The following is a 27,229-nucleotide window of genomic DNA, read 5'->3' as shown; positions in this document are numbered from 1 at the left end:
TTACACACTCCTCTTACACTCACACTTACACAAACACTCATTCTTACACACTCACTGACTCACACACACATGATCTTACATACTCACACTCACTCTGACACACTCACTCACACCCTCACTCACACTCACAATTACTCACTCATTCTTACATACGCACACACTTTTACACACACATACTCACTGACTTTCACACATTAACTTGCTCACTCTTACACACTCACCCACACTTCCAATCTCTCACACTCACATACTAATCACTCACTCACACACCAATCACTCACACTCACCGACACGCTCACACGCTCATTCCCATTCACTCACAAACTCACTCTTACACACTCAGTCACTCTGATACAAACACACTGTTCACACACACTTAAACACACTCACTCGTACACACTCTCTCACACTCACACACAGTAGTTCTCACCAATTCTCAATCTTACACACACTCACTCAATGACACACTCATTCACTGTTATACACACTCACTCAGACACTGGGGGACGCACAGGGAGCGAGGGACGGACAGAGAGAGAGCGGGGGACGGACAGAGAGAGAGCGGGGGACGGACAGAGAGAGAGCGGGGGACGGACAGAGAGAGAGCGGGGGACGGACAGAGAGAGAGCGGGGGACGGACAGAGAGAGAGCGGGGGACGGACAGAGAGAGAGCGGGGGACGGACAGAGAGAGAGCGGGGGACGGACAGAGAGAGAGCGGGGGACGGACAGAGAGAGAGCGGGGGACGGACAGAGAGAGAGCGGGGGACGGACAGAGAGAGAGCGGGGGACGGACAGAGAGAGAGCGGGGGACGGACAGAGAGAGAGCGGGGGACGGACAGAGAGAGAGCGGGGGACGGACAGAGAGAGAGCGGGGGACGGACAGAGAGAGAGCGGGGGACGGACAGAGAGAGAGCGGGGGACGGACAGAGAGAGAGCGGGGGACGGACAGAGAGAGAGCGGGGGACGGACAGAGAGAGAGCGGGGGACGGACAGAGAGAGAGCGGGGGACGGACAGAGAGAGAGCGGGGGACGGACAGAGAGAGAGCGGGGGACGGACAGAGAGAGAGCGGGGGACGGACAGAGAGAGAGCGGGGGACGGACAGAGAGAGAGCGGGGGACGGACAGAGAGAGAGCGGGGGACGGACAGAGAGAGAGCGGGGGACGGACAGAGAGAGAGCGGGGGACGGACAGAGAGAGAGCGGGGGACGGACAGAGAGAGAGCGGGGGACGGACAGAGAGAGAGCGGGGGACGGACAGAGAGAGAGCGGGGGACGGACAGAGAGAGAGCGGGGGACGGACAGAGAGAGAGCGGGGGACGGACAGAGAGAGAGCGGGGGACGGACAGAGAGAGAGCGGGGGACGGACAGAGAGAGAGCGGGGGACGGACAGAGAGAGAGCGGGGGACGGACAGAGAGAGAGCGGGGGACGGACAGAGAGAGAGCGGGGGACGGACAGAGAGAGAGCGGGGGACGGACAGAGAGAGAGCGGGGGACGGACAGAGAGAGAGCGGGGGACGGACAGAGAGAGAGCGGGGGACGGACAGAGAGAGAGCGGGGGACGGACAGAGAGAGAGCGGGGGACGGACAGAGAGAGAGCGGGGGACGGACAGAGAGAGAGCGGGGGACGGACAGAGAGAGAGCGGGGGACGGACAGAGAGAGAGCGGGGGACGGACAGAGAGAGAGCGAGGGACACAGAGAGAGTGAGGGACACAGAGAGAGCGAGGGACACAGAGAGAGCGAGGGACACAGAGAGAGCGAGGGACACAGAGAGAGCGAGGGACACCGAGAGAGCGAGGGACACCGAGAGAGCGAGGGACACCGAGAGAGCAAGGGACACAGAGAGAGCGAGGGACACAGAGAGAGCGAGGGACACCGAGAGAGCGAGGGACACCGAGAGAGCGAGGGACACCGAGAGAGCGAGGGACACCGAGAGAGCGAGGGACACAGAGAGAGCGAGGGACACAGAGAGAGCGAGGGACACAGAGAGAGCGAGGGACACAGAGAGAGCGAGGGACACAGAGAGAGCGAGAGACACAGCGAGAGAGAGAGGGACACAGCGAGAGAGAGAGGGACACAGCGAGAGAGAGCGAGAGAGAGAGGGACACAGCGAGAGAGAGAGGGACACAGCGAGAGAGAGAGGGACACAGCGAGAGAGAGTGGGACACAGCGAGAGAGAGTGGGACACAGCGAGAGAGAGGTACGCAGCGAGAGAGAGGGGGACACAGCGAGATGGACGCGTACACAGCGAGAGAGAGAGGGACACAGCGAGAGAGAGAGGGACACAGCGAGAGAGAGAGGGACACAGCGAGAGAGTGCGAGAGAGAGAGGGACACAGCGAGAGAGAGAGGGACACAGCGAGAGAGAGAGGGACACAGCGAGAGAGAGAGGGACACAGCGAGAGAGAGAGGGACACAGCGAGAGAGAGAGGGACACAGCGAGAGAGAGGTACGCAGCGAGAGAGAGGTACGCAGCGAGAGAGAGGTACGCAGCGAGAGAGAGGTACGCAGCGAGAGAGAGGGACACAGCGAGGGAGAGGGTACGCAGCGAGAGGGAGAGGGTACGCAGCGAGAGAGAGAGGGTACGCAGCGAGAGAGAGAGGGACACAGCGAGAGAGAGAGGGACACAGCGAGAGAGAGAGGGACACAGCGAGAGAGAGAGGGACACAGCGAGTGAGAGAGGGACACAGCGAGTGAGTGAGGGACACAGCGAGAGAGTGAGGGACACAGCGAGAGAGTGAGGGACACAGCGAGAGAGTGAGGGACACAGCGAGAGAGTGAGGGACACAGCGAGAGAGTGAGGGACACAGCGAGAGAGTGAGGGACACAGCGAGAGAGTGAGGGACACAGCGAGAGAGTGAGGGACACAGCGAGAGAGTGAGGGACACAGCGAGAGAGTGAGGGACACAGCGAGAGAGAGAGAGGGACACAGCGAGAGAGAGAGAGGGACACAGCGAGAGAGAGAGAGGGACACAGCGAGAGAGAGAGAGGGACACAGAGAAAGAGAGAGGAACACAGCGAGATAGACACAGTGACGGGGACACATAGAGGGAGAGGGACACAGAGAGAGTGACACTGATAGAAAGGTACCCGGTGAAAGAGAGGGATAGAGTGAGATAGAAGGACACAGACAGCGAGCGAGAGGGACACAGAGGGAGAGAGGGTTACAGAGAGGGACAGAGAGCGGTGGGCACACAGACAGAGTGAGGGACACACACACAGAAAGAGGGACACATCGGGTCAGGATCTGAGGTTTCGGGGGCGTGAGTGGGTCAGGATGTGAGGGTTAGGAGACATGAGGGTGTGATGGTGTGAGGGTGCCAGGACGTGAGGCAGTCAGGACATTGGGGTTATTAAACTGACCGTTTTCATTGAATCAAAATTGTTTCATTATAAATTCTAACCTCAGGAATTGACATCAGAGGATTTCAGTGAAAAATCCCATTGTACCCCCTTGTCTAATAAAATGATGTTGTTGCCGATGACCCTGTATTGATTCAGGAATAAACTTTACATCTCACAGTGAGAAAAAATCAAATTGAATCCATATTTATAGAGCAGCTCATTGAAGAAATCTGTCTGTGAACAACATGTAAAATATGAAGTGAAACTTTGCAATGAGCTTTGTTTTTGTGGCCAGCAATCTTCTCTCAAAATGGAGGCAGAAATGAAGTTGTGTTTAACTCACATTCTGTGATTTCTTGCTGGTTTTTACTCATTCTATGGAAAGCCTTCCTCAGGTGACAGACGAATAGTCATTCCAAATACGTCAGAAATTCAGAGGGAAACAAATGTCAAACAAAGACAGAAATAATGACAGGACATTGCTGAATCTGTTGTTGACTGCTGAATTAACATAACCAGAGACAGGACAAGTGTCTTCCTTAGCAGACACAGGAACCACACCGAGGGGGACATTCCTGACAGTAAGTCGGGGGTGGGGTCTGCACACAGGTCACTGAGGAGATCTCAGTCCAAACTGTTTCCAATCATTTTCCAATACTATTTTAAATTAGGATTCAATCCTATTGGAGGGGAGTGAGTGAGTGAGTGAGAGATATGGCAGATGCAGTACAACGTGGATAAATGTGAGGTTATCCACTTGGGTAGAAAAAATAAGAACGTCCCTGTCTAATAATTACATTTAATCCAATTTTTTCCGGCCTGCTCAGTGAACAACACTGGTGTGGGAAAGGCCAAGGGTTAGCTGAAGTCACATTCTGTGTGTGTGGGGCTGAGCAGCAAGGAGATCAGTATCTCTTGTACGGCATTTACATGTCAATAGAGAGCTGTCCTCTGAGACAGACATTCCACACATGGCAGAGACTAGGGGTGGAGTCTGCTCACAGCTCACTGAGGATATATCTGTGTCTGAGGGACTTCAGCTCACAAACTAAAAACTCCCTACACTGAAAACATTACCCCTCTGCTTGTGTGTGTGTGTCGCTGGGTGTGTCAATCTGCCTGTTTTGAGCTGTGCATTTTGGGTGTTGACATGTTGCTGATTGACTCGAGATTGGAAATGTTGGACTCCTGTTGTGCTGTTTTGTATATTTTATTAAAATGTCCCTGTTATTGCCTTTATAATCAATTTTATTTCCTTTACTTCTCCAGAGGCATTTTTATTTGGAAAACTGGAAGGAGGTCGGGAATCCAGTGAGGAGGACGAGGGAGTGTGAATTCTTCCCGAGGGAGCGCTGGCTGAGGCCTGTTCCGCAGGCTTCACCCGGGTTATTACGCTGACTGAGGTTTAATTTTAATATTGGAGGGATCAAAGAGAGTGAGGGAGGGAGGGAGACAGAAATATGTATAAGAGGGACAGAGAGACAGCGAGAAACACAAGAGAAGGGGATTTTCACAGTAACTTCATTGCAGTATTAATGTCAGCCTAATTGTGACAATAAAAAGATTTTGAGTATTAATTGTCTCTCAATCTTTTTTAACCACTGGTTGAAAGCTGTGACTTATTTGTATTCGGATGTTGCTGAGGGGTTGTAAAACTGAAAAGGGGACCCTGGGCTCTCGCTGTATTAAATAGCTTCATTCTTTTCCTGTGGTTTAGTTAATTTTCTCCCTCTTTTTCCCAGGAATTTGAATTTTGAAAGACTGCAATGTGAGCAGGAATCTTTGGGCAAGGGTATTTCTCCAGAGCATGGATGGATGGACTGAGGCCTACTCCACAGGCCGCACTCACGTGAGTTGTCTCTTTATTGCAGCCCCGGCCTTGCACTTAGACACAAACACATTAAACCTTTGGTGGGAGGCAAAGAGTAAAATACAAATCCTGAATATGAAGCTGTCTAATTTAGTTCCAAAATAACAGGGGTTATATTAAATCTGAGCGTCCCAGGGGTGGGGGTGGGGAGTGCGGTACGGGGGGGGGGGGGGGGGGGGGGGGGGGGGGCATTTCACTGTTTCAGCCACTCTCTGGAATCTGGTAGAGAGAGAGAGAGAAATCTCAGATCATAAACTCTGAACTCAATTTTGAAAGTGGTCATCATTTGTTGGGCTCTCCCTGTGCACAGGTTGCCGGCAGAATTCACAAAATTAACGATAGTGGGGTCACTTTTAAAATGGACCCATTGACTGTAAAGTAATCTCGATTGCCCGGAATTAAAGTCGCTTGACTTGAAGCGGGTATAATTCTGGAATGAAGCCTGAATTTTAGGCCAGAACACAAGTATGAGGGTGAAATTACATTCGCAGGAGGTCATTTGAATTCAGTTTGCTGTGGTTGTGAATGTTGGATTCCTGTGTGTGACCCTGTCTCTCTCTCTCTTTCTCCTTCCCAACTATTAGAATGATAGAGAGAGAGAGAGAGAGAAGTACAGAAAGAGTGTGGGGCTGGAGGGTAATGGAGATTAGAGAGAGGGGGAGGAGAAAGACAGATGGTGGAGGGAGAGCGAGGTCGTGAAAAAGAGAGGCTTTCTCTCCCTTTCTGTCTTCTTTCCAGTCTTGCCCCCCTCTCTCTCTGTCTCCCCAGCTTTCTGCCACTATCTGTCCATTTCTCTCCAGCTTTTTAGTGTCTCTTTAAACCTTTAATCTAAGAACCACACCACAAACTGCAATGAGGAGTCTCATCACATCTTTCTGGGGACACCCTGATTTGGGAATAGAGAGACTGAATGAGATAGCGAGAGAGAGAGAAAGAGAAACACAAGGGAAGCGGGAACTGTCTCTCAATCTTTTTTATTCTGTGGTTTCTAACAGATTATTGTAGGTGGATGTTATTGAGAGTTTGGGTGTAACAGAGAGGGGGAATCTTGGCCTCTTGCTGTGCTACAAGTTTAAACATTTTCCTGCGTTTTAGTTAATTTTCTCCCTCTTTTCCCCAGGAATTTGAAATTTGAAGACTGCAATGCGACCAGGAATCTTTGGACAAAGGCTGTTCTCCAGAAGACAAGTGGATGGACTGAGGCCGATTCCACAGGCCGCACTCACGTGAGTTGTCTCTTTATTGCCGCCCCGGCCTTGCACTTCGACACAAACAAATTAAGCCTTTGGTGGGTGACAAAGAGTAAAATACAAATCTGGAATATGAAGCTGTCTAATTTTGTTCCAAATTAACAGGGGTTATATTAATTCTGAGCATCCTGGGTATGTGTGGTGGGGGGTGGGGGGTGGGGGGGGGGGGGGGGTGGGGGGGGGGGGGGGGGGATTTCACTGTCTCAGCCACTCTCTGCAACCTGGTAGCAAATGTCAACGACACTCAACACTGCCGACTGCACCTTTTGGGATCTTTCTGTGTGCCAATGGATTTCGTTTTAAAAAGGTTTTTCCTCGTTTTAAGAGGCAGTTTAACTCTTTCAGAAACTGAAGGGACTTCTCCAGGGATGTTCCAATCCACACATGACACGGGGGTGGGGGAGTTAGGTGCAGTGGGGAATGGGGCTCCCAGCAGGAGTGAGGGGGGTTGGGGGGGGAGGAAGCACAGTGTCCCATCTGGTTAGGTCCAGATTGCTGCTGCTGTGGGATCTTGCTGTTCACTCGCAGGCCTGTGGCCTTTGCCCGCGCAGCAACAGTGACCACAACTATTAAAATAAAATAGCTCTCTCCCAGTGTTTGCGTGGGTTTCGCCCCCACAACCCAAAGATGTGCAGGCTAGGTGGATTAGCCACGCGAAATTGTCCCTTAATTGGAAAAAATGAATTAGGTGCTCTAAATTTATAAAAATAAATAAATAAATAAATATAGAGTACCTACTTTTTTTTAAAAAAATGAAATACCTCACGGACTGCAAAGTGGGTTCGAAGGTCTCGAATTTTAAAGTCTTAAACTTGAGTGCTTGGGAACGAGAGAGTGAATGAACCCTTTCTGCATGCACTGACGGGATATTCAGCCATGATCTCATCGCTGCTGAGAAACTCTGAACTCAATTTGGAAAGTGTCACCATTTTTGGGATCTCCCCGTGCACAAGTTGCCTGCAGAATTCCTGAAATGAACCAACAGTGGGGTCACTTTAATAATGAATCCATCGACTGTAACGTAATCTGGAATTATAGTCCCTTAAACTTGAAGGGGGTATAATTCTGGAATAAAGCCTGTGTTTTAGGCCGAGACTTAAATGTGAGGGGGCAGGGGGCCATTTGAATTCAGTTTGCTGTGAGTAGTGATTGTTGGATTCGTGTGTGTGATCCTCTCTCTCTCCTTCCCAACTACTGGGATATGAGAGAGAGAGAGAAGGACAGAAGAGTGGGGTCGGGGGGAGGGGGGGGGGGGTAAGATGGAGATGTAAGAGAGAGAGGTTGGAGGGAGAGGGAGGTAGTGAAAAAGAGACTTTCTCTCCCTTTCTGCCTTCTTTCCATTCTTGCCTCTCTCTCTCTCTCTGTCTCTCCAGCATTCAGCCGGTATCTGTCCATCTCTCTCCAGCTTTTTAGTGTCTCTTTAAACCTTAAATCAATGAAACCTTCCCACAAACTACAATGGGGAGTCTCATCACATCTTTCTGGGGATACCTTGATTTGGGAAATAAATAGAAATAAATGCTGGGAGGGTGATTGTAAAAAGTCTCCGGACGGACCAGGCAGCTGGTTTCCCAGTTTAAAGAGGGAAGTGTAACTTTCTGGGGACAGTGGATGTGTCTCCAGACTCAGAATACCCGTGGCATTCAGGGGTGGGGGTATTTTGGGGGGGGGGGGGGGGGGGGGGGAGATGGAAGAAAGGATATAGCAGGCAAGGGAAGGAATATGTCTCTTCCCCCATCCCCCCGCTCACCTGCCTGTCCCACCCATCAGGATCACATTGCTGGTTGTGGGATCCTGCTGTGCGTCAGTGGCCTGCAGCCTTTCCTGAACTGTCAACTTAGTGACCACGCACTATTTAAAATTAAACTTGCTCACTGAATGTGAAGCAGTCGGGAATGGGTCTGAAATGAATAGGCCGCAGCCTGGGTACAGGTTTGTCCTCAATGGTGGTGTTTGTGTTTTAGACAGGGCGGTGGGATAGGAAGGATTTCTGAGGGGGGTTTGGGGTTAAACGTCCCTGCCTCAGTCACCCCAGCTTTCTATCTCTCTCTCTCCTACTTTCCAGCCATTTCTTTCTACATTTCATCTTGTACTAAATGTAATCGAGAACCCCAATGTGATTTGTCGAGAGAGTGGAGGGAGAAAGAGAGTGAAAAAGAGAGGGCGGGGAGAGAAAGAGAGAGAGAGAGAGCGGAGGTAAAGAGATATAGTGAAAAGGGGAGGGGGACAGAGAAAGCAGAGGGTGGAGGGAGAGTGAGTGAAAAAGAGGGGGAGAGAGAAAGACAGAGAGAGGGCGGTGGGAGAGAGAGTGAAAAAGAGGTAGAGAGAGAGAAAGAGAGAGAGTGGAGGGAGAAAGATATAGTGACAAGGGGAGGGGGACAGAGAAAGACAGGGTTGAGGGAGAGAGAATGAAAAAGAGAGGGGGGGGACAGAGAAAGACAGGGTGGAGGGAGAGAGTGAAAAAGGGGGAGAGAGAAAGAGAGAGAGAGAGGGCGGTGGGAGCGAGGAGTGAAAAAGAGAGGGGGTGAGAGAAAAGGGAGGGTCAGGGGAAACGGAGGGAGAGATGTGGGGTGGAGTGAGGGGGTGATCAGGCACAGGGTCTGGGGGTGAGGGTTCTGTTGTGCACAGTCACGGCCCAGTTACATTATCTTTTAGAAAGTGCGATTTTACACAATCCTGAGACAGTCGATTTGAAAATGTCCTGAGACAGCCCTGTCCTGTCCTGAGACAGTCTATTTGAAATTGTCCTGAGACAGCCCTGTCCTGTCCTGAGACAGTCTATTTGAAAATGTCCTGAGACAGCCCTGTCCCTCTCCTGAGCCGAGTGGATTTGAAAATGCCTCCAGAGGGAAAGAAGCCCTGAGAGAGAAAGAGAGGGGGCGTGGGAGAAATTGCCTGTCTCACTCTTCCCCACCGCATCCCCCTCCCCTCACCGAGCCTCTCTCTCCAGCTATTTCTCTCTCTTTATTTCCTCTTCCAATAAAATGATAAAAACACCAATGTGATTTGTCGTTATTTGAATGGGGAGGCTGGTGGGGGTGGCGAATGTGTGTGTGTGTGGGTGGGGGTGTGTGGAGGGGGGGCGGTTGAGTGGGAGGTTAAGAGAGAAGCAGGATATGGACTGGGCTCCTGTCTCCATCATGTTTATTTTTTGTGGTGCCCACTCCAACGTGTAAACATGAACGTATCGAATTTCAGAATGTTGCCGAGGTGCTGGGATTGAATTTGTAAATGTGAGGCTGTGTAAGGGCTTGTTTCTAATCCCGGAATATCTCCTGTGCTGAAGACGGACTGATTAGTGAAGTGTTGGCGACTGGGGGGTGGGGGTTAATTCAGCTCACTGAGTTCGCCAAAGTCTCCAAACTTTGCCCCACTCCCCTCACCCCACTGTCAGCTTTAAAGAGGGACTTTTCATTGAGACAATTTGCCAATTGCACAGTGCCCGTGTTTTACTGGAATGTCACTGTTGTGTGTGGAAAGGCCCACCCAGGGCAGCGTTTGAATCGTATTGGACTAAGTTTCTACTTGTCAAATTCTCAGTGTCTGTTTCTTTCCCCATCTTTCTCCCTGAACCGAGAGAGAGAGGCGAGGGGAGAGGCGAGGGGAGAGAGCGAGGGAAACAGGAATCGAGAGCAGAATAGAGGTGGAGTTTGGTGGAAGGGTCAAAGAGGGGGTGGGGGGGTTAGACACCTGGGGGTCTCAGGGGAGTGGGGGGGGTGGCGGGGGTCTGTCACACCCTGTGGAGATTCCCGGATTTGGGAATAGGAATAAATGCAGGGAGGGCGATTGTAAAAAGTCTCCTAACGGACTGGGCAGCTGATTTGCCCAGTGTTAAGAGGGGAGGGTAACTCTTTCTGGGACAGAGGGGATGTGTCTCCTGACTCGGAATCCAGATGGTGTTCAGGTTGGGGGGACTCGGAGAGAGAGTGTTGGTACGTGGGTGAGGGATGGAAGATGACAGCAGACAGGGGAAGGAAAGTGGCTTCAACCAGGGCCCATTTTGTCTGGTTCTGACCCCCGATCAAGGTTTGATTTTAATATCTGACGGACAAAGAAAGCATGAGTGAAGGAGGGATGGGTTTGGAGTTGTGAATGAGGTAGGGATAGAGAGACAGAATGAGGGATAGAGAGATAGAGAGAAACACAAGGGAAGGGGTCGGTCTCCCAATCTGTTCTAGTCTGGTTGGTAACGGTGATATTTGTGTGTGTGGATGTTGCTGAGAGATTGTGGAAGTGGGAGGCTGGAGGAGCTGGGCTGTTATAGGGGGAAACAGGGAGAGCTGTAGGAAAAGAGGGAGAATGAGAGAAACGGGGAGAGAGAGCCTCCTGGCATCTTGCTATGCATGCAACAAACTGGAATTGCAACAGTGACCAAAGAAATGGTTCATGGTCAGCAATATACTGTTGAATTTTTGAATTAAAAGTACCTAAATCTGTATACTGGAGACAGAGAGACAGTCAAAGAGAGGGTGGACGGACAGAGAGAGAGAGAGAGAGACAAACAGAATTTGAATTTTGAAAGACTGCAATGTGAGCAGGAATCTTTGGGCAAGGGTATTTCTCCAGAGCATGGCTGGATGGACTGAGGCCTACTCCACAGGCCGCACTCACGTGAGTTGTCTCTTTATTGCAGCCCCGGCCTTGCACTTAGACACAAACACATTAAACCTTTGGTGGGCGGCAAAGAGTAAAATACACATCCTGAATATGAAGCTGTCTAATTTAGTTCCAAAATAACAGGGGTTATATTAATTCTGAGCGTCCCAGGGGTGGGGGTGGGGCGTGCGGTACGGGGGGGGGGGGGGGGGGGGGGGGAGGCATTTCACTGTTTCAGCCACTCTCTGCAATCTGGTAGAGAGAGAGAGAGAAATCTCAGATCAGAAACTCTGAACTCAATTTTGAAAGTGGTCATCATTTGTTGGGCTCTCCCTGTGCACAGGTTGCCGGCAGAATTCACAAAATTAACGATAGTGGGGTCACTTTTAAAATGGACCCATTGACTGTAAAGTAATCTCGATTGCCCGGAATTAAAGTCCCTTGACTTGAAGCGGGTATAATTCTGGAATGAAGTCTGTATTTTAGGCCGAGACACAAGTATGAGGGTGAAATTAAATTTGCAGGTCATTTGAATTAAGTTCGCTGTGGTTGTGAATGTTGGATTCCTGTGTGTGACCCTGTCTCTCTCTCTCTCTCTTTCTCCTTCCCAACTATTAGAATGATAGAGAGAGAGAGAGAGAGAGAGAAGTACAGAAAGAGTGTCGGGCTTGGGGGTAATGGAGATTAGAGAGAAGGAGAGGAGAAAGAGATAGGGTGGAGGGAGAGGGAGGTCGTGAAAAAGAGGCTTTCTCTCCCTTTGTCTTCTTTCCATTCTTGCCCCTCTCTCTCTCTCTATGTCTCCCCAGCTTTCTGCCACTATCTGTCCATTTCTCTCCAGCTTTTTAGTGTCTCTTTAAACCTTTAATCTAAGAACCACCTCACCAACTGCAATGAGGAGTCTCATCACATCTTTCTGGGGATACCCTGATTTGGGAATAGAGAGACTGAATGAGATAGCGAGAGAGAGAGAAAGAGAAACACAAGGGAAGCGGGAACTGTCTCTCAATTTTTTTTATTCTGTGGTTTATAACAGATTATTGTAGGTGGATGTTATTGAGAGTTTGGGTGTAACAGAGAGGGGGAATCTTGGCCTCTTGCTGTGCTACAAGTTTAAACATTTTCCTGCGTTTTAGTTAATTTTCTCCCTCTATTCCCCAGGAATTTGAAATTTGAAGACTGCAATGCGACCAGGAATCTTTGGACAAAGGCGGTTCTCCAGAGGACAAGTGGATGGACCGAGGCCGATTCCACAGGCCGCACTCACGTGAGTTGTCTCTTTATTGCCGCCCCGGCCTTGCACTTCGACACAAACAAATTAAGCCTTTGGTGGGTGACAAAGAGTAAAATACAAATCTGGAATATGAAGCTGTCTAATTTTGTTCCAAATTAACAGGGGTTATATTAATTCTGAGCATCCCGGGTATGTGTGGTGGGGGTGGGGTGGGGTGGGGGGGGGATTTCACTGTCTCAGCCACTCTCTGCAACCTGGTAGCAAATGTCAACGACACTCAACACTGCCGACTGCACCTTCTGGGATCTTTCTGTGTGCCAATGGATTTCGTTTTAAAAAGGTTTTTCCTCGTTTTAAGAGGCAGTTTAACTCTTTCAGAAACTGAAGGGACTTCTCCAGGGATGTTCCAATCCACACATGACACGGGGGTGGGGGAGTTAGGTGCAGTGGGGAATGGGGCTCCCAGCAGGAGTGAGGGGGGTTGGGGGGCGAGGAAGCACAGTGTCCCATCTGGTTAGGTCCAGATTGCTGCTGCTGTGGGATCTTGCTGTTCACTCGCAGGCCTGTGGCCTTTGCCCGCGCAGCAACAGTGACCACAACTATTAAAATAAAATCGCTCTCTCCAGTGTTTGCGTGGGTTTCGCCCCCACAACCCAAAGATGTGCAGGCTAGGTGGATTGGCCACGCAAAATTGTCCCTTAATTGGAAAAAATGAATTAGGTACTCTAAATTTATAAAAATAAATAAATAAATAAATATAGAGTACCTACTTTTTTTTTAAAAATGAAATAGCTCACGGACTGCAAAGTGGGTTCGAAGGTCTCGAATTTTAAAGTCTTAAACCTGAGTGCTTGGGAACAAGAGAGTTAATGAACTCTTTCTGCATTCACTGACGGGATATTCAGCCATGATCTCATCGCTGCTGAGAGAGAAATCCACCGTCAGATACTCTGAACTCAATTTGGAAAGTGTCACCATTTTTGGGATCTCCCCGTGCACAAGTTGCCTGTAGAATTCCTTAAATGAACCAACAGTAGGGTCACTTTAATAATGAATCCATCGACTGTAAAGTAATCTGGAATTATAGTCCCTTAAACTTGAAGTGGGTATAATTCTGGAATAAAGCCTGTGTTTTGGGCCGAGACTTAAATGTGAGGGTGAAATGAAATTGGCAGGGGGATATTTGAATTCAGTTTGCTTGTGAGTAGTGATTGTTGGATTCATGTGTGTGACCCTCTCTCTCTCTCTCCTTCCCAACTACTGGGATATGAGAGAGAGAGAGAAGGATAGAAAGAGTGGGGTCGGGGGGGGGGGGGGGTAAGGTGGAGATGTGAGAGAGAGAGGTTGGAGAGAGAGGGAGGTCGTGAAAAAGAGAGGCTTTCTCTCCCTTTCTGTCTTCTGTCCATTCTTGCCTCTCTCTCTCTCTGTCTCTCCAGCATTCTGCCGCTATCTGTCCATCTCGCTCCAGCTTTTTAGTGTCTCTTTAAACCTTAAATCAATGAAACCTTCCCACAAACTACAATGGGGAGTCTCATCACATCTTTCTGGGGATACCTTGATTTGGGAAATAAATAGAAATAAATGCTGGGAGGGTGATTGTAAAAAGTCTCCGGACGGACCAGGCAGCTGGTTTCCCAGTTTAAAGAGGGAAGTGTAACTTTCTGGGGACAGTGGATGTGTCTCCAGACTCAGAATACCCGTGGCATTCAGGGGTGGGGGTATTTTGGGGGGGGGGGGGGGGGGGGGAAAGAGATGGAAGAAAGGATATAGCAGGCAAGGGAAGGAATATGTCTCTCCCCCATTCCCCCGCTCACCTGCCTGTCCCACCCTGTCAGGATCACATTGCTGGTTGTGGGATCCTGCTGTGCGTCAGTGGCCTGCAGCCTTTCCTGAACTGTCAACTTAGTGACCACGCACTATTTAAAATTAAACTTGCTCACTGAATGTGAAGCAGTCGGGAATGGGTCTGAAATGAATAGGCCGCAGCCTGGGTACAGGTTTGTCCTCAATGGTGGTGTTTGTGTTTTAGACAGGGCGGTGGGATAGGAAGGATTTCTGAGGGGGGTTTGGGGTTAAATGTCCCTGCCTCAGTCACCCCAGCTTTCTATCTGTCTCTCTCCTACTTTCCAGCCATTTCTTTCTACATTTCATCTTGTACTAAATGTAATAGAGAACCCCAATGTGATTTGTCGAGAGAGTGGAGGGAGAAAGAGAGTGAAAAAGAGAGGGCGGGGGGAGAAAGAGAGAGAGAGAGAGCGGAGGTAAAGAGATATAGTGAAAAGGGGAGGGGGACAGAGAAAGACAGAGGGTGGAGGGAGAGTGAGTGAAAAAGAGGGGGAGAGTGAAAGACAGAGAGAGGGCGGTGGGAGAGAGAGTGAAAAAGAGGTAGAGAGAGAAAGAGAGAGAGAGTGGAGGGAGAAAGATATAGTGACAAGGGGAGGGGGACAGAGAAAGACAGGGTTGAGGGAGAGAGAATGAAAAAGAGAGGGGGGGGACAGAGAAAGACAGGGTGGAGGGAGAGAGTGAAAAAGGGGGAGAGAGAAAGAGAGAGAGAGAGGGCGGTGGGAGCGAGGAGTGAAAAAGAGAGGGGGTGAGAGAAAAGGGAGGGTCAGGGGAAACGGAGGGAGAGATGTGGGGTGGAGTGAGGGGGTGATCAGGCACAGGGTCTGGGGGTGGGGGTTCTGTTGTGCACAGTCACGGCCCAGTTACATTATCTTTTAGAAAGTGCGATTTTACACAATCCTGAGACAGTCGATTTGAAAATGCCCTGAGACAGCCCTGTCCTGTCCTGAGACAGTCTATTTGAAAATGTCCTGAGACAGCCCTGTCCTGTCCTGAGACAGTCTATTTGAAAATGTCCTGAGACAGCCCTGTCCCTGTCCTGAGCCGAGTGGATTTGAAAATGCCTCCAGAGGGAAAGAAGCCCTGAGAGAGAAAGAGAGGGGGCGTGGGAGAAATTGCCTGTCTCACTCTTCCCCACCGCATCCCCCTCCCCTCACCGAGCCTCTCTCTCCAGCTATTTCTCTCTCTTTATTTCCTCTTCCAATAAAATGATAAAAACACCAATGTGATTTGTCGTTATTTGAATGGGGAGGCTGGTGGGGGTGGCGAATGTGTGTGTGTGTGGGTGGGGGTGTGTGGAGGGGGGCGGTTGAGTGGGAGGTTAAGAGAGACGCAGGATATGGACTGGGCTCCTGTCTCCATCATGTTTATTTTTTGTGGTGCACACTGCAACGTGTAAACATGAACGTATCGACTTTCATAATGTTGCCGAGGTGCTGGGATTGAATTTGTAAATGTGAGGCTGTGTAAGGGCTTGTTTCTAATCCCGGAATATCTCCTGTGCTGAAGACGGACTGATTAGTGAAGTGTTGGTGATTGGGGGGTGGGGGTTAATTCAGCTCACTGAGTTCTCCAAAGTCTCCAAACTTTGCCCCACTCCCCTCACCCCACTGTCAGCTTTAAAGAGGGACTTTTCGTTGAGACAATTTGCCAATTGCACAGTGCCCGTGTTTTACTGGAATGTCACTGTTGTGTGTGGAAAGGCCCACCCAGGGCAGCGTTTGAATCATATTGGACTAAGTTTCTACTTGTCAAATTCTCAGTGTCTGTTTCTTTCCCCATCTTTCTCCCTGAACCGGAGAAATGGGTGAAGAGAGAGGCGAGGGGAGAGAGCGAGGGAAACAGGAATAGAGAGCAGAATAGAGGTGGAGTTTGGTGGAAGGGTCAAAGAGGGGGTGGGGGGGGTTAGACACCTGGGGGTCTCAGGGGAGTGGGGGGGTGGCGGGGGTCTGTCACACCCTGTGGAGATTCCCGGATTTGGGAATAGGAATAAATGCAGGGAGGGCGATTGTAAAAAGTCTCCTAACGGACTGGGCAGCTGATTTGCCCAGTGTAAAGAGGGGAGGGTAACTCTTTCTGGGGACAGAGGGGATGTGTCTCCTGACTCGGAATCCAGATGGTGTTCAGGTTGGGGGGGGCTCGGAGAGAGAGTGTTGGTACGTGGGTGAGGGATTGAAGATGACAGCAGACAGGGGAAGGAAAGTGGCTTCAACCAAGGCCCATTTTTTTCTGGTTCTGACCCCCGATCAAGGTTTGATTTTAATATCTGACGGACAAAGAGAGCATGAGTGAAGGAGGGATGGGTTTGGAGGTGTGAATAAGGTAGGGATAGAGAGACAGAATGAGGGATAGAGATGATGTGGAGATGCCGGCGTTGGACTGGGGTGAGCACAGTACAAAGTCTTACAACACCAGGTTAAAGTCCAACAGGTTTGTTTTGATGTCACTAGCTTTCGGAGCACTGCTCCTTCCTCAGGTGAATGAAGAGGTCTGTTCCAGAAACACATATATAGACAAATTCAAAGATGCCAAACAATGCTAGGAATGCGAGCATTAGCAGGTGATTAAATCTTTACAGATCCAGAGATGGGGTAACCCCAGGTTAAAGAGGTGTGAATTGTGTCAAGCCAGGACAGTTGGTAGGATTTTGCAGGCCAGATGGTGGGGGATGAATGTAATGCGACATGAATCCCAGGTCCCGGTTGAGAGACAGAGAGAAACACAAGGGAAGGGGTCGGTCTCCCAATCTGTTCTAGTCTGGTTGGTAACGGTGATATTTGTGTGTGTGGATGTTGCTGAGAGATTGTGGAACTGGGGGAGCTGGGCTGTTATAGGGAGAAACAGGGAGAGCTGTAGGAAAAGAGGGAGAATGAGGGAAACGGGGAGAGAGAGCCTCCTGGCATCTTGCTATGCATGCAACAAACTGGAATTGCAACAGTGACCAAAGAAATGGTTCATGGTCAGCAATATACTGTTGAATTTTTGAATTAAAAGTACCTAAATCTGTATACTGGAGACAGAGAGACAGACAAAGAGAGGGTGGACGGACAGAGAGAGAGAGAGAGACAAACAGGGTGGAGGGAGAGAGAGAGAGAGAGACAGACAAAGAGAGGGTGGAGGGAGAGAGAGATATGTAAAAAGAGAGGGAGGGAGAGATAGCCAAACAGAACAGATGTGGGATGGGGTGAGGGAGTCAACAGGCACGGGGCCTGGGGGTGAGGGTCTAGTGTGCAGTCCCTGCCCAGTCACATCTTGTTTAGAAAGTGCGATTTTACAGAAACTCCAATCCCGAGAGAGTCGGTATGAAGATCTTTCCTGAGGGAATGAGCAGATTCTTCCAGTTGTACCTCTCTCTCTCTTTCTGTAGATTTGTTCCTGTTCTGCATCCCCTCCCAGCTTTCCTCTCCCTCTCGCTCTCTCTCTCCAGCTATTTCTCTCTCTATATTTCCCCTTCAATAAAATGATAAAAACACCAATGTGATTTGTCATTATTTGTATTGGGAGCCTGGCAGGGTGTGTATGTGTGTGTGTGTGTGTGGGGGGGGTGGGGGGGGGGGGGGGGGGGGGGGGGGTTAAGAGAGACGCAGGATACGGACTGGGCTCCTGTCTCCATCATGTGTATTTTTTGTGGGATCCTGCTGTGCACACTGCAACGTGTAAACATGAACGTATCGACTTTCATAATGTTGCCGAGGTGCTGGGATTGAATTTGTAAATGTGAGGCTGTGTAAGGGCTTGTTTCTAATCCCGGAATATCTCCTGTGCTGAAGGCGGACTGATCAGTGAAGTGTTGGTGGTGGTGGTGGTGGTGGGGGGGGTTGTGTGTGTGGGAGGGGGTTAATTCAGCTCACCGAGTTCTCAAGTCTCCAGGCTGCCCCCTCCCCCCCTCTGCCCCACTTTCAGTTTTAAAGAGGGGGCTTCCATTTAATCAGACAATTTCCCAATCGTGCAGTGCCCGTGTTGTACTGTGATTAATGTCACGGTTCCTTGTGAAAGCTCAGGGGACCGTTTGAATCGACTTTTACTGAGTTTCCGCTTGTCACATTCTCGTCTCTCTCTCCCCCTCAGTCTCTCTCTCCCCCTCAGTCTCTCTCACCCCCACCCCCCACCCTCTCCCCCCCACCCTCTCACCCTCTCACTCCCGCCCTCTCACTCCCGCCCTCTCACTCCCGCCCTCTCACTCCCGCCCTCTCACTCCCGCCCTCTCACTCCCGCCCCTCTCACTCCCGCCCCTCTCAGTCTCTCCCGCCCCTCTCAGTCTCTCCCCGCCCCTCTCAGTCTCTCCCGCCCCTCTCAGTCTCTCCCCGCCCCTCTCAGTCTCTCCCGCCCCTCTCAGCCCCTCTCCCTCTCAGCCCCTCTCCCTCTCAGCCCTTCTCCCTCTCAGCCCCTCTCCCTCTCAGCCCCTCTCCCTCTCAGCCCCTCTCCCTCTCAGCCCCTCTCCCTCTCAGCCCCTCTCCCTCTCAGCCCCTCTCCCTCTCAGCCCCTCTCCCTCTCAGCCCCTCTCCCTCTCAGCCCCTCTCCCTCTCAGCCCCTCTCCCTCTCAGCCCCTCTCCCTCTCAGCCCCTCTCCCTCTCAGCCCCCTCTCCCTCTCAGCCCCTCTCCCTCTCAGCCCCTCTCCCTCTCAGCCCCTCTCCCTCTCAGCCCCTCTCCCTCTCAGCCCCTCTCCCTCTCAGCCCCTCTCCCTCTCAGCCTCCATCGTTCTCCCAGAATGAGAGAAATTGGTGAAGAGAGAGAGGAGAGAAAGGGAAACAGGACTAGATTGGAGAATAGAGGTGGAGTTTGGTGGGTGGGCCGAGGGAGGTGTTGGGGCGGGGGGGGGGGGGGGGGGGGGGGGGTTAGAGAGACAGTATCTGGGGGTCTCCAGTGTGAAGGTGCCCAGCTCCCAGTCCCAGGCATGGGGGTGGGGGCTCTGTCACACCCTGTGGGGATTCCCTGATTTGGGACTAGAAATAAATTCTGGGGGGCGATTATAAAGTCTCCTAAAGGAATGGGCGGCTGATTTCCCCAGTGTAAAGAGGGCAGTGACGTGATGACTTTGCATTTCTCCGTGTCTGTCTCTCTCTCTGTCGCTGTGTCTGTGTCATTTTCTCGTTCTGTCAACACCTCTCTGACTGCCTAACTCTGTCTCTCTCTTTGCCTCTCTCTCTCCCTGTCTCTGCGCCAGTTTGTCATTCTGTCTCTTTCTCTGACTGCTGATTCTTTCTGTCTCTCTCTCTGCCTCTACCTTCTGTCTCTCTCTCTCTCCCCCTGTCGGTCCTGTCTGTCTCTCTCTCTCTCTGACTGCCTGTTTTCCTCTCTCCCTCTGCCTCTATCTTCTGTCTCTGTCTGTGTCTGTCTCCCTGTCGGTCTGTCTCTACCTCTCTTGACTACCTGTCCCTCTCTTTACTTCTCTCTCACTCCCTCTGTCTCTGCCTGCCTGTCTGTGTGTCGTTGTGTCACTCTCTTTCTGCCTGTCTGTGTGTAATGTGTGTCACATGTTTTAAAGGGCTCAACACAGCTGACATTGCAATAAATCCAGGTTCGAGTAAAATGCACAGGAAATATTTGGATTTGAGTTCAGTGATGTACTGACTTTGCATTTTCCCTGTCCCTCGGCCTGTTTCTGTCCCTCGGCCTGTTTCTGTCCCTCGGCCTGTTTCTGTCCCCTCGGCCTGTTTCTGTCCCTCGGCCTGTTTCTCTCTCTCTGTCTGTTTCTGTCTCTCTCTCCCTCCCATCTTTGTCTTCAGCTTGTGAAGTATCAGAGAGAGATAGACAGAGTCAGACAGAGAGAGAAGCCAGAGGGGGCAGGGAGAGGGAAGAGGAAGATTGTTGGATGGTGGTCTCTGCTGCACAGCCAGGGCACAGACCCCCACCTCCCCACCCCATATTCCTCACCCCTCCATGGTGTCCACACCTTAAACCTCAATCGACAGAGAGAAAGGGCGGGGGGAGAAACAGGGTGAGGGAGAACCAAACTGAGAGGGGGTGGGGAACGTTGGGGACTCAGTTGGGGTAATCGATACTGGATCTTGGAGCGGTTGAGACCTCCTCCGTTGTGGGACTGCCCGTGGGATCCTGCTGTGCAGAATGGTCTTCATTGTAACTTTAGTCATTAGTACATTGACTGGTGGGGTGGCGGGGGGGGGGGGGGGGGGGGGGGGGGGGGGTGTGTAAGGTTTTGGGTTTTCGTTCTGTAATCATGAAAATTAAACATGTCCAGTGTGGTGGACACTTATTCTAAATGGGAAGACAGGAGATATTCCGAGGACATTTCAATCCAGCTCTCGCAAAGGGCCTGGAACGGGAAAGGCTGCGATTGGGGCCTGGTTCAATTTACCAATCGCACAGTGCCCGTGTTTTACTGGAATTAATGGGAAAGGAGAGAGAGAATGGGAAAGGAGAGAGAGAATGGGAAAGGAGAGAGAGAATGGGAAAGGAGAGAGAGAATGGGAAAGGAGAGAGAGAATGGGAAAGGAGAGAGAGAAAGGGAAAGGAGAGAGAATACCGTAAAGGGGGAGAGAGAGAAGGGGACGGAGATTGGTAACGGTGCCTTGGAGTCTTGCTGGGCAGAGATGACCCGGAAAGTGCCTCCCGAAAGAAGCAGCCGCTGGGTTTTAAATCCATCCTCCACTTGAGAAGCTGGTGGGAGAGGGACGGGAATTGAAAGTTGTTTAAGGTGAAGTTTTATTCCTGGATAATTCTGCTGGCAGTTGTCCCCATACGGGGATGAATTGAGGGATTCAGTGCGATGTGCAGGAACATTTTGAGTTTATTGAGGTGTTGACTGGATTTCTCTCTCTGTCTCTCTCTCTCTGTCTGCCTGTCCACATTTTGGACCATCTGTGAATTTTGTGTTTATAAAGATCCACCCTGGATAATGTTGCTGTGCAGCTTGTTTTAAAGAAGGATACAGCTCTGGGGAGGATCAGAGGATGTGGGGGGGGGGGAGAACAGGTTACTGAGTCGGATGGTCAGCCGTGATGATGAATGGCAGAGCAGCTTGGAAGGGCCGAATGACCGTCTCCTGCTCCTGGTTTCAGTGTTTAAATTGTTCCCCTGTCCGTGAGCAGGTTGTGTGTGTGTGTGTGTGTGTGTGTGTGTGTGGAATCGAGCTGTGTACTCGCCTGGTCTGGCTCCCTATTACTTACAAACACCCGCGAGCTGACTGTAAATGTAAAAGATTGAGGGAAAGAGGGAGGCTGGGAGAGGGAGAGGCAGGCAGAGAGAGAGAGAGATGGGGAAATGGAGGGAGGGAAGGGCAGCTGAACAGGGAGGGGGGGTGGTGAGGGGCTCAGGAAGGGTATCCAGAGTGTAAGGGGGGGGTCCACCTCTGCCGTGCGACTGTTACTGGGATCTTGCTGTGCGGAAGTGCCTTCATTGCGACTGTAATCGATTCATTGACTGGAGGGGGTTTGGGATGTGGTTGTGGAATGTTAAACATTGAAACATGCCCAGTGTGGCGGCACTTTATTCAGAATGAGAAGACAAGAACATTTCGAAGGACATTTCGATCGAGCGGTGACGAGGGCCTGGAATGTAAAAGGCGGTGACTGGAAGTGGGCTTAAATTGCCAATCAGAACGTTCGCCATGTCTCAGCCCCTCTCCCTCTCAGCCCCTCTCCCTCTCAGCCCCTCTCCCTCTCAGCCCCTCTCCCTCTCAGCCCCTCTCCCTCTCAGCCCCTCTCCCTCTCAGCCCCTCTCCCTCTCAGCCCCTCTCCCTCTTAGCCCCTCTCCCTCTCAGCCTCTTAGCCCCTCTCCCTCTCAGCCTCTCAGCCCCTCTCCCTCTCAGCCTCTCAGCCCCTCTCCCTCTCAGCCTCCATCGTTCTCCCAGAATGAGAGAAATTGGTGAAGAGAGAGAGAGAAAGGGAAACAGGACTAGATTGGAGAATAGAGGTGGAGTTTGGTGGGTGGGCCGAGGGAGCTGTGCGGGGGGGGGGGGGGGTTAGAGAGACAGTATCTGGGGGTCTCCAGTGTGAAGGTGCCCAGCTCCCAGTCCCATGCATGGGGGTGGGGGCTCTGTCACACCCTGTGGGGATTCCCTGATTTGGGACTAGAAATAAATTCTGGGGGGCGATTATAAAAAGTCTCCTAAAGGAATGGGCGGCTGATTTCCCCAGTGTAAAGAGGGCAGTGACGTGATGACTTTGCATTTGTCCCTGTGTCTGTCTCTCTCTCTCTGTCGCTGTGTCTGTGTCATTTTCTCGTTCTGTCAACACCTCTCTGACTGCCTAACTCTGTCTCTCTCTTTGCCTCTCTCTCTCCCTCTGTCTCTGCGCCAGTTTGTCATTCTGTCTCTTTCTCTGACTGCCTGATTCTTTCTGTCTCTCTCTCTGCCTCTACCTTCTGTCTCTCTCTCTCTCCCCCTGTCGGTCTGTCTCTCCCTCTCTCTGACTGCCTGTTTTCCTCTCTCCCTCTGCCTCTATCTTCTGTCTCTGTCTGTGTCTGTCTCCCTGTCGGTCTGTCTCTACCTCTCTTGACTACCTGTCCCTCTCTTTACTTCTCTCCCTCCCTGGAAAGAGACAGAGTGTAAGGGGGGGGTCCACCTCTGCCGTGCGACTGTTACTGGGATCTTGCTGTGCGGAAGTGCCTTCATTGCGACTGTAATCGATTCATTGACTGGAGGGGGTTTGGGATGTGGTTGTGGAATGTTAAACATTGAAACATGCCCAGTGTGGCGGCACTTTATTCAGAATGAGAAGACAAGAACATTTCGAAGGACATTTCGATCGAGCGGTGACGAGGGCCTGGAATGTAAAAGGCGGTGACTGGAAGTGGGCTTAAATTGCCAATCAGAACGTTCGCCATGTCACATTTACATGGAAAAGGCCAGGGACCATTTTAATTCACTTTGCTAAGTTTCTGAGTGCAGAATGTTCTTGTCTCTCTGTCTCTTCCAGATTTCTCTCTGTTGGAGAGAATTGGGCGGTTGCGACACCCAACGTGTGGTAACATTCAAGGCTCTGGGCCTAGTGCTGGACAGAGGGATGGGAGCAGATTCGAGTATTTACACTTGTCTCTCCAGGCTTGGTGGGTGGAAGGGCCGGGTCTGTGCGGTCTGATTCTGTGCAGATCAGGCTCAGAGAGGGATAGAGAGAGAGAGAGAAATGAAATGAGAGAGAGGGAGAGAGAGAGAGAAATGAGAGAGGGAGAGAAATGAAATGAGGGGGAGAGAGAGAAATGAAATGAGAGAGAGGGAGAGAGAAATGAAATGAGAGGGAGGGAGAGAGAGAAATGAAATGAGAGAGGGAGAGAAATGAAATGAGGGGGAGAGAGAGAAATGAAATGAGAGAGAGGGAGAGAGAAATGAAATGAGAGAGGGAGAGAAATGAAAAGTGAGAGGGAGAGAAATGAAAAGTGAGAGAGGGAGAGAGAGAAATGAAATGAGAGAGAGGGAGAGAGAAATGAAATGAGAGAGAGGGAGAGAGAGAAATGAAAAGTGAGAGAGGGAGGGAGAGAAATGAAATGAGAGAGAGGGAGAGAGAAATGAAATGAGAGGGAGGGAGAGAGAAATGAAATGAGAGGGAGGGAGGGAGAGAAATGAAATGAGAGAGAGGGAAGGAGAGAAATTAAATGAGAGGGAGGGAGAGAGAAATGAAATGAGAGGGAGGGAGGGAGAGAAATTAAATGAGAGAGAGAAATGAAATGAGAGAGAAAGAGAGAGATGGAGGCAGAGGTAAGTGATGGAAGTTGAAGGCTGGGGATGTGAAGGGGATCTGAAGGGGTGGGGGAGAGAGACAGAGTGTGGGAGGGGTGTCCTGCACCATCGTGGTACTGCCAGTGGGATCTTGCTGTGTAGAATTGCCTTCATTGCTCATGTACACTGGCTGGAGGGGTGATTGGATCTGATTGTGCAATTAGGACAGAGATAGGGGAGAGTGCAAAGCCAGAGGGAGCGGAGAGAGAGACAAGAATCGTGGATGGGGGTTTCCTGGTGTAGAGTCAGGGTCCAGCGCACTCCCCCCACCCCCTCCCCTTGCACCCACACACAAGCCGCCCCATGTTCCTCGCAAGGCGACACTGTCCACACTGGGGGGGTGGGGAATATTGGGGGCTGTGTGGGTGAAAGAGAGCCAGTGAGGCGATGGGGTGGGAGGGGGTATCCAGAGACAGCAAAGCAGAGGTGGACATTGGTTGGTGGGTCAAGGGAGGGGGGATAAAGACACCGGATCTGACGGTCTCCAGTGTGGGATCTTGCTGTGTGAGGCTGAGGGCAAGATTGACGTAGGGCGGTGGGGCTGGAGAATCAATCTCCACTTGGGAGAGGCGAGCTTTGATCAGGAATAGTCAGCGTGGCAGAGGGAGGTCGTGCTGAACCAATGGGACTGAATTATTGGAGGAGGTGACCAGATGAGGGTGGTGCAGTTGATGTAGTTTATCTGCATTGCAGCCAAGCCTCTGACAAGGCCCCACATGGGAGACTGACAAAGAAGTCAAATGCACATGGGAGACCGGGTAACTTGGAAGCAGAACTGAGTTAGTGATAGGAGACAGAGGGTGGTGGGAGAAGGCTGTTTGTGTGACTGGAGGCCAGTCACAGAGTGAAAGATGTTAACAGCATGGAAACGGTCCCTTCGGCCCAGCTTGTCCATGCCGCCCAGTTTCTATCACTAAGCTAGTCCCACTTGCCCGCATTTGGCCCATATCCCTCTGTACCCACCCTGCCCACAGATGGGAGGGTTCCAGCCTCCCTAGACCCCGCCACACATTCTTCGCACAACAACTGCGGCAATTCTCACCTCAAACACTTTTTTTTTTTTTCAAATCCGGCCGATACCACATTGCAGTGTGTGTGTGGGATCCTGCTGTGCGAGGATGAGGGACATATTGAAGTGGAGTAAGAGGGGGTAGTTTGTTTGGAGAGAGGTAAATGTTCTAGGGTGTTTGTGGGATCGGACTGTGCGCTGCCACTGTACCATGGAACATATTGACTTCCGAGTGTTTGTGACAGAGGGAGAGGTGACTGATGGAAGGGGAAGCGTCAGGATTAATACTGAAGGAGGAAACAGCAGCAATCCTGGAGCCAGTGGCTCGGGAGACATTATCTTTGACTTTAATGAGTTTTTGACAGTAAAATTCTCTCGTCCCACATTGTTGTAATGAAGTAAAGATGCTCCATCTCTGCCGTAATGGAGTAGCAGGTGCTAAATCGGTGTTGTAATTAATACTTGTGCTCCGTCAGTGTTGTAATTGGGTATCGGGTGCTCCGTCAGTGTTGTAATTGGGTATCGGGTTCTCCCTCAGTGTTGTAATTGGGTATCGGGTGCTCCCTCAGTGTTGTAATTGGGTATCGGGTGCTCCCTCAGTGTTGTAATTGGGTATCGGGTGCTCCCTCAGTGTTGTAATTGGGTATCGGGTGCTCCGTCAGTGTTGTAATTGGGTATCGGGTGCTCCGTCAGTGTTGTAATTGGGTATCGGGTGCTCCCTCAGTGTTGTAATTGGGTATCGGGTGCTCCCTCAGTGTTGTAATTGTAAAGCAGAGCGGAGCGGCTGAAAGGGTCGCAGTCCTCAGCAATGGCAGAGAGCTGGATAGACACGATAGGTACAGGAGGGACAGAGGTGCAGGAAAGGGGAGTTGCCTTTTTAATTAAGTGGAGCGTCACGGCAGTCGTCAAGAGATGAAATAACCGAGGAATCATCCAGCGATGTTTTGTGGGTGGAACCAAGGATGGGATGGTGACCTCATTGGGATTGTACCCAAATAGTCAACAGGAATTAGAAGCTGAAATATGCAGGGAGATTGGGGGAACTTGCAGGGTAGGGGGAGTCTGAGGGGGAGAGGGTGGGGGGGGGGGGGGGGGGGGAGTCTGTGGGGGAGAGGGTGGGGGGGGGGGAGACAGAGGGGGGAGGGGGGGGAGACAGAGGGGGAGAGACTAAACACCAGTCCTGGAGTGAGCAGGGAGAGTGGGGGAGGGGAAAGTGTCGGATATCTATCAGGGTTAATTCCTCCTCATCATGTGCCAGGCTCAGCCTAGTACAGTTTGAGGTGGTACACTGGGCACACATGAAGGTGGCGAGGATGAGCAAGTTTTTCCAGGTAGACGATAGATCAACGTTCTGGCGTTGATGGATCCTTTTAATGTGGAGGCACTCGGAGCCCCCCCGTGTGTGGAGACTTGGGTCACTGACATGGCTGGGTTTCTCAAGCTGGAGAAAATAAAGTTTGCCTTGAGGGGGTCAATGCTGGGGTTCTCTCGGAGGACGCAGCCGTTCGTCGACTTTCTGGGGGCAAATTAAAGTGTCGGCAGAAGCAGCACTCTGAAGGGGGGGGGAGGGGGGGGGGGAGGTGCAATATGGTTAAGGGATGTACAGAAGGGGTTGGATGGGAAATGTCTAGTTTACCATGTTGATGGCTATGTTATTATTACTTTTGTTATTGTTATAAAAATTTTGCAAGTACTTCAATAAAAATATTTTTTTTTGAAACAACGAAATTGTTGCAGCGTCCGGCCGTGTTTATAAAATGGGTTTTATAAAACAGATTGGGGGCAGTCCCAGAATGTTGCTATGCCTTTATTATTTCAATAACGCTTTGCTTTAATCAATTTCCAGCTTTCTCTTTCTCTCCCAGAGGAGAGTTGATTTTGAAGCTTGGGACGACGCAAAGAGAATCTTTCCTCGGCGAGGAATCCTCAGACAGGAGTTCTAACCTGAGAGAAACAGAATAAATGTCAATGTGTCTTTGTCCGTCATTATTGGGGTTTCATGATTCTGATGGGTACTCAAGCGTTGGGCTCTTTTATTTTTGGGAAGCGGGGGAGGCGAGGGTTGGGCGAGTTGTTCCAGTGAACAAGATGTCGTGTGGGAGCAGGAGGGAACGCAGCCTCAGGTGATTTAGGAGGTGGAGAGTGGGAGCAGGAGGGAACGCAGGAGGGGTCTGGTGTGTTTAGTAAATTAAATAGTGGATTTGCACCTTCATTTCATTTGAACTCTCCCCATGTGGGTCAGGGTTTTGTAAGGGGGGGGGGGGGGGGGGAGAGAACCCCCCCCAGCTCTGTATCCACATTGGCAATAAAATGTGTAAACAACCAACCTGACCTGAGGATTATGTTTTTTTTCCAGGGGAGATATTTTTTGGGGAAATGAGGGGGCAAATTTGGTTGGTCAATTTGAGGGAGCTAA

At 50.9% G+C, this 27,229-nt stretch overlaps 1 long non-coding RNA gene and 1 gene segment (V, D, J or C); one reads left to right on the top strand and one right to left on the bottom strand.

The window, feature by feature from the left end:
• Window positions 1–4,315: 4,315 nt before the first annotated feature.
• LOC140418186 (T cell receptor alpha variable 41-like) overlaps window positions 4,316–27,229 on the top strand; it is a 38,364-nt gene continuing 15,450 nt past the window's right edge. The window contains 5 exon segments of the V gene segment in view: window positions 4,316–4,447; window positions 4,612–4,745; window positions 5,085–5,191; window positions 6,333–6,438; window positions 12,217–12,322. Coding sequence covers window positions 6,356–6,438; window positions 12,217–12,322 — 189 coding nt within the window.
• LOC140418189 (uncharacterized) overlaps window positions 26,608–27,229 on the bottom strand; it is a 127,004-nt gene continuing 126,382 nt past the window's right edge. For all 4 annotated transcript variants that reach the window (XR_011944814.1, XR_011944812.1, XR_011944813.1 and 1 more), the window contains one exon: window positions 26,608–26,757. This is a non-coding gene — a long non-coding RNA (uncharacterized lncRNA). The remainder of the gene's footprint in view (window positions 26,758–27,229) is intronic.

Source organism: Scyliorhinus torazame, chromosome 5, assembly GCF_047496885.1.
Source record: "Scyliorhinus torazame isolate Kashiwa2021f chromosome 5, sScyTor2.1, whole genome shotgun sequence".
NCBI classification, from domain to species: domain Eukaryota; kingdom Metazoa; phylum Chordata; class Chondrichthyes; order Carcharhiniformes; family Scyliorhinidae; genus Scyliorhinus; species Scyliorhinus torazame.
The sequence above is the reverse complement of the archived record's forward strand: the minus strand, read 5'-3'. Positions and strand labels throughout refer to the sequence as shown.